At 44.8% G+C, this 10748-nt stretch overlaps 1 protein-coding gene across 1 annotated transcript; it reads left to right on the top strand.

Annotated features, from left to right (window-relative positions):
• The first annotated feature begins 7872 nt into the window (after positions 1-7872).
• Positions 7873-8757, top strand: LOC116371466 (ladderlectin-like). The gene has a single exon (XM_031820345.1). It carries the CDS (start codon positions 7994-7996, stop codon positions 8552-8554), a length of 561 nt encoding a protein of 186 aa, XP_031676205.1. The 5' UTR covers positions 7873-7993; the 3' UTR covers positions 8555-8757.
• Positions 8758-10748: the final 1991 nt, after the last annotated feature.

Raw genomic sequence — 10748 nt, forward strand, 5'->3', positions numbered from 1 at the left:
CCCAACACAGGGACATTTACACTGCACCCCCCCCCCCCTCCCCCCTCACACACAGGAACATATACCCTGCACCCCCCCCCCCCTCGCACAGGAACATTTACCCTGCACCCCCCCCTCACACAGGAACATTTACCCTGCACCCCCCACCCCCCCCCACCCTCACACACAGGGACATTTACCCTGCCCCCCCCCCCCCCCCTCTCACACACAGGAACATTTACCCTGCACCCCCCCCCCCTCACACACAGGGACATTTACCCTGCACCCCCCCCCCAACACAGGGACATTTACACTGCACCCCCCCCCCCCCAACACGGGAACATTTACCCTGCACCCCCCCCTCGCACACACACAGGAACATTTACCCTGCACCCCCCCCTCACACACAGGAACATTTACCCTGTACCCCCCCCCCCCCCTCACACACAGGGACATTTACCCTGCACCCCCCCCCTCACACACAGGAACATTTACCCTGCACCCCCACCCCTCACACACAGGTACATTTACCCTGCACCCCCCCCCCCCCCCTCACAAGCAGGAACATTCACCCTGCACCCCACGCCCCTCACACACAGGAACATTTACCCTGCACCCCCCCCCCCCTCACACACAGGAACATTTACCCCCCCCCCCCTCACACACAGGAACATTTACCCCCCCCCCCTCACACACAGGAACATTTACCCTGCACCCCCCCCCCCCCTCACACACAGGAACATTTACCCTGCACCCCCCCCCCCTCACACACAGGAACATTTACCCCCCCCCCCCCCTCACACACAGGAACATTTACCCCCCCCCCCCCTCACACACAGGAACATTTACCCTGCGGTTAAAGCTTATGTCCACCATACAGCTGGAGATCACTATGTATACAGGTAAGAACAGGGATATTGACCCTCCGTGTGTCAACAGGCCGCTATTAGAGATCACTATGTATACAGGTAAGAACAGGGACACTGCCCCTCCGTGTGTCAACAGGCCGCTATTAGAGATCACTATGTATACAGGTAAGAACAGGGACATTGCCCCTCCGTGTGTCAACAGAGTCAACTATTCAGGTGTTTCTATTCCAGACAGCCCACTAGGTGGGAGGGCCTGGGAGAACCCTGGCATTATTATATATACAGGTGTTTCTATTCCAGACAGCCCACTAGGTGGGAGGGCCTGGGAGAACCCTGGCATTATTCTATAAACAGGTGTTTCTATTCCAGACAGCCCACTAGGTGGGAGGGCCTGGGAAAACCCTGGCATTATTATATAAACAGGTGTTTCTATTCCAGACAGCCCACTAGGTGGGAGGGCCTGGGAGAACCCTGGCATTATTATATAAACAGGTGTTTCTATTCCAGACAGCCCACTAGGTGGGAGGGCCTGGGAGAACCCTGGCATTATTATATATACAGGTGTTTCTATTCCAGACAGCCCACTAGGTGGGAGGGCCTGGGAGAACCCTGGCATTATTATATATACACATGTTTCTATTCCAGACAGCCCACTAGGTGGGAGGGCCTGGGAGAACCCTGGCATTATTATATAAACAGGTGTTTCTATTCCAGACAGCCCACTAGGTTGGAGGGCCTGGGAGAACCCTGGCATTATTATATAAACAGGTGTTTCTATTCCAGACAGCCCACTAGGTGGGAGGGCCTGGGAGAACCCTGGCATTATTATATAAACAGGTGTTTCTATTCCAGACAGCCCACTAGGTGGGAGGGCCTGGGAGAACCCTGGCATTATTATATAAACAGGTGTTTCTATTCCAGACAGCCCACTAGGTGGGAGGGCCTGGGAGAACCCTGGCATTATTTGGCTGATCGAAGAGGAAAACCTGAAAGTTGTTTTGTCTATATTCAAGTTTGACCATTTGTTTGATGAAGCCTGGAATAAGAGAAAAAGGCCAACCTATAATTAAATTACATATTTAGTTCTAGGTGTACATCAAGTCCATGTACGTATGGATTGTGAGTAGGCTTATACAGTTGAAGTCGGAAGTTTACATACACTTAGGTTGGAGTCAGTAAAACAAATTTTTCAACTACGCCACAAATTTTATGTTATCAATCTATAGTTTTGGCAAGTCGGTTAGGACATCTACTTTGTGCATTTTTCCAACAATTGTTAATGACAGATTATTTAACTTCTAATTTACTGTATCACAAATACTGTGGGCCAGAAGTGTACATACACTTAGTCGACTGTGCCTTTAAACAGCTTGGAAAATTCCAGAAAATTATGTCATGGATTTAGAAGCTTCTGATAGGCTAATTAACATAATTTGAGTCAATTGGAGGTGTACCTGTGGATGTATTTCAAGGCCTACCTTCAAAGTCAGCTAGTTGCTTGACATCATGGGAAAATCAAAAGGAATCAGCCAAGACCTCAGGAAAAAATTGTAAACCTCCACAAGTCTGGTTCATACTTGTGAGCAATTTCCAAACGCCTGAAGGTACCACGGCCATCTGTGCAAACAATAGTACGCAACACCACGCAGCCGCGAAGCCGTCATATTGCTCAGGAAGGAGACGCGTTCTGTCTCCTAGAGAGGAACGTACTTTGTTGTGAAAAGTGCAAATCAATCCTAGGACAACAGCAAAGGACCTTGTGAAGATGCTGGAGGAAACAGGTACAAAAGTATCTATATCCGCAGTAAAACGGGTCCTATATTGACATAACCTGAAAGGCCACTCAGCAAGGAAGAAGCCACTGCTCCAAAACCACCATAGAAAAGCCAGACTACGGTTTGCATCTGCACATGAGGACAAATATCGTACATTTTGGAGAAATGTCCTCTGGTCTGATGAAACAAAAATAGAACTCTTTGGCCATAATGACCATCGTTATGTTTGGAGGAAAAAGGGGGAGGCTTGCAAGCTAAAGAACACCATCCCAACCATGATGCATGGGGGTGGCAGCATCATGTTGTAGGGGTTCTTTGCTGCAGGAGGGACTGGTGCACTTCACAAAATAGATGGCTTCATGTTAAAGTTAAAGTTTGGTGCAAATGTTAAAGCTTGGTGCAAATGGGTCTTCCAAATAGACAATGACCCCAAGCAAAATGGCTTAAGGGCAACAAAGTCAAGTAATGGAGTGCCCATCACAAAGCCCTGACCTCAATTCCATAGAAAATTTGTGGGCAGAACTGAAAAAGTGTGTGCGAGCAAGGAGGACTACAAACCTGACTCAGTTACACCAGCTCTGTCAGGAGGAATGGCCAAAATTCACCCAACTTATTGTGGGAAGCTTGTGGAAGGCTTCCCAAAACGTACAGTATGTCCCAAGTGCAACAATTTAAAGGTAATGCTACTAAATACTAATTGAGTTTATGTAAACTTCTGACCCACTGGGAATGTGATGAAAGAAATAAAAGCTGAAATAAATAATTTTCTCTACTATTATTCTGACATTTCACATTCTTAAAATAAAGTGGTGATCCTACCTGACCTAAGACAGGGAATGTATGTATACACTTCCAATATCAACTGTACATAAATGTATATTTTCTCTTTATTCAACCTGCCATCTACCCACCTGGGGACTGAGGGTTATGAGAGAACCCCCACATCACTAGCTTCTCTTTATACAACCTGCCATCTACCCACCTGGGGACTGAGGGTTATGAGAGAACCCCCACATCACTAGCTTCTCTTTATTCAACCTGCCATCTACCCACCTGGGGACTGAGGGTTATGAGAGAACCCCCACATCACTAGCTTCTCTTTATTCAACCTGCCATCTTACCCACCTGGGGACTGAGGGTTATGAGAGAACCCCCACATCACTAGCTTCTCTTTAATCAACCTGCCATCTACCCACCTGGGGACTGAGGGTTATGAGAGAACCCCCACATCACTAGCTTCTCTTTATTCAAAGTGCCATCTACCCACCTGGGGACTGAGTGTTATGAGAGAACCCCCACATCACTAGCTTCTCTTTATTCAACCTGCCATCTACCCACCTGGGGACTGAGGGTTATGAGAGAACCCCCACATCACTGGCTTCTCTTTATCCAACCTGCCATCTACCCACCTGGGGACTGAGGGTTATGAGAGAACCCCCACATCACTAGCTTCTCTTTATACAACCTGCCATCTACCCACCTGGGGACTGAGGGTTATGAGAGAACCCCCACATCACTAGCTTCTCTTTATTCAACCTGCCATCTACCCACCTGGGGACTGAGTGTTATGAGAGAACCCCCACATCACTAGCTTCTCTTTATTCAACCTGCCATCTACCCACCTGGGGACTGAGGGTTATGAGAGAACCCCCACATCACTAGCTTCTCTTTATTCAACCTGCCATCTACCCACCTGGGGACTGAGGGTTATGAGAGAACCCCCACATCACTAGCTTCTCTTTATTCAACCTGCCATCTACCCACCTGGGGACTGAGGGTTATGAGAGAACCCGCACAACACTAGCTTGTATGTTCTGCAGCCTTGTAAAGATAAGGAGTGGATGACTGGGAGGCAGATTGGCATCTATTGTCATGAATCTTGCCCTGGAGGCAGATTGGCACTTATTGTCATGAATCTTGCCCTGGAGGCAGTTCAGCATAGTGGTCACTAACTGGAACAGGCACAAAGTAATACAATTAGATTTTAATCCTAACCTCAACCACACTGCTCACCCTTCCCTTAACTGGTGCAGACACAAAGGACACACACACACACACACACACACACACACACACACACACACACACACACACACACACACACACACACACACACACACACACACACACACACACACACACACACACACTTGGCTCCTGAGTTGTGCTGCAGTGGTCTAAGGCACTGCATTTCAGTGCAAGAGGCACCACTACAGTCGCTGGTTCAAATCCAGGCTGCATCACATCTGGCCCTGAGTCCCATAGGGCGATGCACATACCCCGCCGGGGTAGGCCGTCAATGTAAATAATTATTTATAACTGACTTGCCTAGTTAACTAGACATTACACTTACATTTAGTTTTTTTTCTGATTAAAGAAACAACATCTGAAATAAGTCATTCTCTCTACTATCATTCTGACATTTCACATTCTTTAAAAAAAGTGGTGATCCTAACTGACCTAAGACAGGGAATTTTACTAGGATTAAATGTCAGGAATTATTTTGCTGGGTGCAGTATTGAGTAGCTTAGATGAATAAGGTGCCCAGAGTAAACTGCCTGCTACTCAGTCCCAGTTGCTAATATATGCTCGGAACTTTCTAAAACTGTTTGAATGATGTCTGTGAGTATGTCTGTGAGTATAACAGAAATCATTTGGCAGAGGTTGGTCGTTTTTCAAATCATTCCCTATTGATACAGTGGGATATTGATCATGTTGCACTTCCTAAGGCTTCCACTAGATATCAACAGTCTTTAGAACCTTGTTTGATGCTTCTACTGTGAGGTGGGGCCGAATGAGAGGAGAATGAGTCAGGTGTATGGCAGAGAGCCACGAGCTGGTCACGCGCATTTCACATGTGTTGTAGCTGCGAATGAGAGGAGAATGAGTCAGGTGTATGGCAGAGAGCCACGAGCTGGTCACGCGCATTTCACATGTGTTGTAGCTGCGAATGAGAGGGGAATGAGTCAGGTGTCTGGCAGAGAGCCACGAGCTGGTCATGCGCATTTCACATGTGTTGTAGAACCTTGTTTGATGCTTCTACTGTGAGGTGGGGCCGAATGAGAGGAGAATGAGTCAGGTGTCTGGCAGAGAGCCACGAGCTGGTCACGCGCATTTCACATGTGTTGTGGCTGCGTTCCATTGCTTCTTTTTTTGCCCTGCTCATTCACGTGAGAGCGACCTGCTTTCCATTGCAATGCTACAGACAAAGGAATTCTCCGGTTGGAACATTATTGAAGATTTATGATAAAAACATCCTAAAGATTGATTCTACACTTCGTTTGACATGTTTCTATGGACTGTAACGTAACTTTTGGACTTTGTCTGCAACTGGTGAATGCGCTTCGTGAGTTTGGATTTGTTTACCAAATGCACTAACACAAGAAGCAATTTGGACTTAAATGATGGACATTATCGAACAAAACAAACATTTATTGTGGAACTGGTATTTCTGGGAGTGTAACGGCTTTCTGTGGAAGAAGGTGAGGACCAAGATGCAGCGTTGTACGTCATATTTGTTTATTGTCACTGAACACTAAATACAAAAATAACAAAGGGACAGTCCTGAAAGGTGAAAAACACTAAACAGAAATTAACTACCCACAAAACCCGTGGGCAAGAGCTACCTAAGTATGGTTCCCAATCAGAGACAACGATAGACAGCTGTCCCTGATTGAGAACCATACCCTACCAAAAACAAAGAAATACAAAAACATAGAAAACAGAACATAGAATGCCCACCCTAGTCACACCTTGGCCTAACCAAAATAGAGAATAAAAGCCTCTATGGCCAGGGCGTGACAGGGAGTGCATTCTGATGAAGGTAAGTGAATATTTATAATGTTATTTCTGACTTCTGTTGACTGCACAATATGGCGGATATCTTTTTGGCTTCTTTGGTCTCTAAGCACCGTACTCAGATTATTGCATGGTTTGCGTTTTCCGTAAAGCTTTTTTGAAATCTGACACAGCGGTTGCATTAAGGAGAATTGGATCTAAAATTCCATGCATAACACTTGTGTAACGGTTTTCTTCATCTGAAGGAGAGGCGGACCAAAATGCAGCGTGGTGGTTATTCATGTTTTTAATAAAGACAAGAAAAGTGAAAACCTTAAAAACTGTTTGCACAGTCCTATCTGGTGCAAACACAGAGACCGGAACAATCACCCACAAAACCCAACACAAAACAGGCTACCTAAATATGGTTCCCAATCAGAGACAATGACTAACACCTGCCTCTGATTGAGAACCATAGCAGGCCAAACATAGAAATAGACAAACCAGACACACAACATAGAATGCCCACCCAGCTCACGTCCTGACCAACACTAAAACAAGGAAAACACATACGAACGATGGACAGAACGTGACAACTTGTATCTTTGATCAACGTTTATTATGAGTATTTCTGTAAAGTGATGTGGCTCTCTGCAAAATCACCGGATGTTTTTGGAACTATTGAACATAGCGTGCCAATGTATACTGAGATTCTTTTATGTAAATATGAACTTTATCAAACAAAAACATACATGTATTGTGTAACATGAAGTCCTATGAGTGTCATCTGATGAAGATCATCAAAGGTTAGTGATTAATTCTCTCTATTTCTGAATTTTGTGACCCCTCTCTTTGGCTGGAAAAATGGCTGTGTTTTTCTGTGACTTGACGGTGACCGAACATAATCGGTTGTCGTGCTTTTGCTGTAAAGCCTATCTGAAATTGGATACTGGTTGGATTAACAAGAAGTTTATCTTTAAAATGGTGTGAAATACTTGTATGTTTGAGCAATTTTGTTATTGCCTAGACAATCATGTTGATTCTTCGTATTCGGTGGGGGGAGCTGCAACTCAATATTAGGAAGGTGTTGTTATTGTTTTGTACACACTGGAAACTGTTGAGCGTGAAAACCCAGCAGCGTTGCAATTCTTGACATGAACAGGTGCATCTGGCACCTACTATCATACCCCGTTTAAAGACACTTAAATTGTCTTCACCCTCTGAATGGCACACACACAATCCATCTCTCAGTTGTCTCAAGGCTCCAACATATTTTTTTAACCTGTCTCCTCCCCTTTATCTACACTGATTAAAGTGGATTCACCTGGTCAGTCTAGGTCATGGAAAGAGCAGGTGACCTTAATGTTTTGTACACTCAGTGTATATTTGCCAAAAGGATTAGCATACATTTGCCAACATGATATAGAATCAGTGTCAACATGTTTTTTGGTACATTGGAATCAGTGTCAACACGTTTTTTGTGCTTCGTCCTTGTGGCTTGGTGAGCTGCATGTATAAAAGTGTTCCTCTTTCTCAAGCTGAACAGAACCTACAGACCACCTGTGATTCCTTCTCTGACAGGAAAAGATTACCATGGAGAAGTTGGCCGTCCTTCTGCTTCTGAGTGCTGTCATTGCACTGGGCGACGCAAACCTGACCCAGCTGCTTGGTTTAGAACCCTTACTGAAGACTGAGGTGGAACAGACTCCTCCTGTCGGGGCTCAGGTAGCAGCAGTACAGCAGGGGACAAAGGAAATGTCATGTCCCTCAGACTGGCACCCATATGGATCACGCTGTTTCAGGTTTGTCAGCATTCCGCAGTCATGGTCAGATTCTGAGCAAAACTGTTTGGCACTTGGTGGAAACCTAGCATCCGTGAATAACCTTTTAGAGTACCAGTTCATGCAAGCACTAACAAAGAATACCAATGGCCACTTACCTGATACCTGGATTGGAGGTTTTGATGCAGTCAAGGAGGGCTTATGGATGTGGTCAGATGGGTCCAGATTTGACTACACTAACTGGAACATTGGTGAGCCCAATAACGCTGGAGAAGGAGAGGACTGTCTGCAGATGAACGCTGCAAGTGAGAAGCTCTGGTTCGACGTGCCCTGTGAGTGGAAGTTTACATCTCTCTGTTCCAGAAGAATGTAGGCTAGGAAATGACCCAGCCACTTCAACTCTCACCTCCAGGGGTCAACAGTCTACTTCACCTCTCACCTCCAGAGGTCAACAGTCTACACTTCAATACTCAAACCAAGATCTGTCACTCACTGCAGCTCACCATTACCTAAACTTGTGATGAAACTGTGTGATGTTGCTAATCCTGCTTTTGAAATTAAAGATAAATGACTGAATCGTTTTTCTTCATTTCCTATTGCTTAACTAGTTGTCATGGCACATCAGTTAGTCAATGGTAAGATATTATAAACTAGAATAAAGACAATCTCTCAATAACATGAACCTGCATCACTAAAAATAATTGATACATGATAAAACCTTATCATACTGTTAACAATGGTTAACTCTCTTCCTAACAGACCATTTGTTTCTGAATGGTTTAGATGCAGGAAATTCCAGTTATATAACTATTAACATGAATTATCAGCTTTTTAAAATAATTTATTAATGCATTTTTTATGGTTTAGTAATTATGCATACAATTAATAAATACTTAGTAGATATTCAATGAATTATTTATTTATTCAGGTTAACTAATGCATTAACTAATATACCCTTATTGTAAAGTGTTACCGTTCCCTGTCTTTCATATCTGAGGCTAAATCCATGAGAGAGAGAGAGAGAGAGAGAGAGAGAGAGAGAGAGATTATATTACTCCCTAGAATGAAGGACTGAAGAGTAAAAAGCAGATTAGAAAGAAAAGGCAGAGTCACAGGGACGGAGAGTTAAGATAGGGAGAGACCCTCACACAACAATAAGATAGGGAGAGACCCTCACACAACAATAAGATAGGGAGAGACCCTCACACAACAATAAGATAGGGAGAGACCCTCACACAACAATAAGATAGGGAGAGACCCTCACACAACAATAAGATAGGGAAAGACCCTCACACAACAATAAGATAGGGAGAGACCCTCACACAACAATAAGATAGGGAGAGACCCTCACACAACAATAAGATAGGGAGAGACCCTCACACAACAATAAGATAGGGAGAGACCCTCACACAACAATAAGATAGGGAGAGACCCTCACACAACAATAAGATAGGGAGAGACCCTCACACAACAATAAGATAGGGAGAGACCCTCACACAACATAAGATAGGGAGAGACCCTCACACAACAATAAGATAGGGAGAGACCCTCACACAACAATAAGATAGGGAGAGACCCTCACACAACAATAAGATAGGGAGAGACCCTCACACAACAATAAGATAGGGAGAGACCCTCACACAACAATAAGATAGGGAGAGACCCTCACACAACAATAAGATAGGGAGAGACCCTCACACAACAATAAGATAGGGAGAGACCCTCACACAACAATAAGATAGGGAGAGACCCTCACACAACAATAAGATAGGGAGAGACCCTCACACAACAATAAGATAGGGAGAGACCCTCACACAACAATAAGATAGGGAGAGACCCTCACACAACAATAAGATAGGGAGAGACCCTCACACAACAATAAGATAGGGAGAGACCCTCACACAACAATAAGATAGGGAGAGACCCTCACACAACAATAAGATAGGGAGAGACCCTCACACAACAATAAGATAGGGAGAGTCCCTCACACAACAATAAGATAGGGAGAGTCCCTCACACAACAATAAGATAGGGAGAGACCCTCACACAACAATAAGATAGGGAGAGACCCTCACACAACAATAAGATAGGGAGAGTCCCTCACACAACAATAAGATAGGGAGAGACCCTCACACAACAATAAGATAGGGAGAGACCCTCACACAACAATAAGATAGGGAGAGACCCTCACACAACAATAAGATAGGGAGAGTCCCTCACACAACAATAAGATAGGGAGAGTCCCTCACACAACAATAAGATAGGGAGAGTCCCTCACACAACAATAAGATAGGGAGAGACCCTCACACAACAATAAGATAGGGAGAGTCCCTCACACAACAATAAGATAGGGAGAGACCCTCACACAACAATAAGATAGGGAGAGACCCTCACACAACAATAAGATAGGGAGAGACCCTCACACAACAATAAGATAGGGAGAGTCCCTCACACAACAATAAGATAGGGAGAGACCCTCACACAACAATAAGATAGGGAGAGTCCCTCACACAACAATAAGATAGGGAGAGACCCTCACACAACAATAAGATAGGGAGAGACCCTCA

This window comes from Oncorhynchus kisutch, unplaced genomic scaffold (genome assembly GCF_002021735.2).
Source record: "Oncorhynchus kisutch isolate 150728-3 unplaced genomic scaffold, Okis_V2 scaffold3257, whole genome shotgun sequence".
Taxonomy (NCBI): Eukaryota; Metazoa; Chordata; class Actinopteri; order Salmoniformes; family Salmonidae; genus Oncorhynchus; species Oncorhynchus kisutch.

Coding starts and splice junctions, on each gene's coding strand:
- LOC116371466 (XM_031820345.1), top strand. CDS start 7,994: ATGGAGAAGTTGGCCGTCCTTCTGCTTCTGAGTGCTGTCATTGCACTG.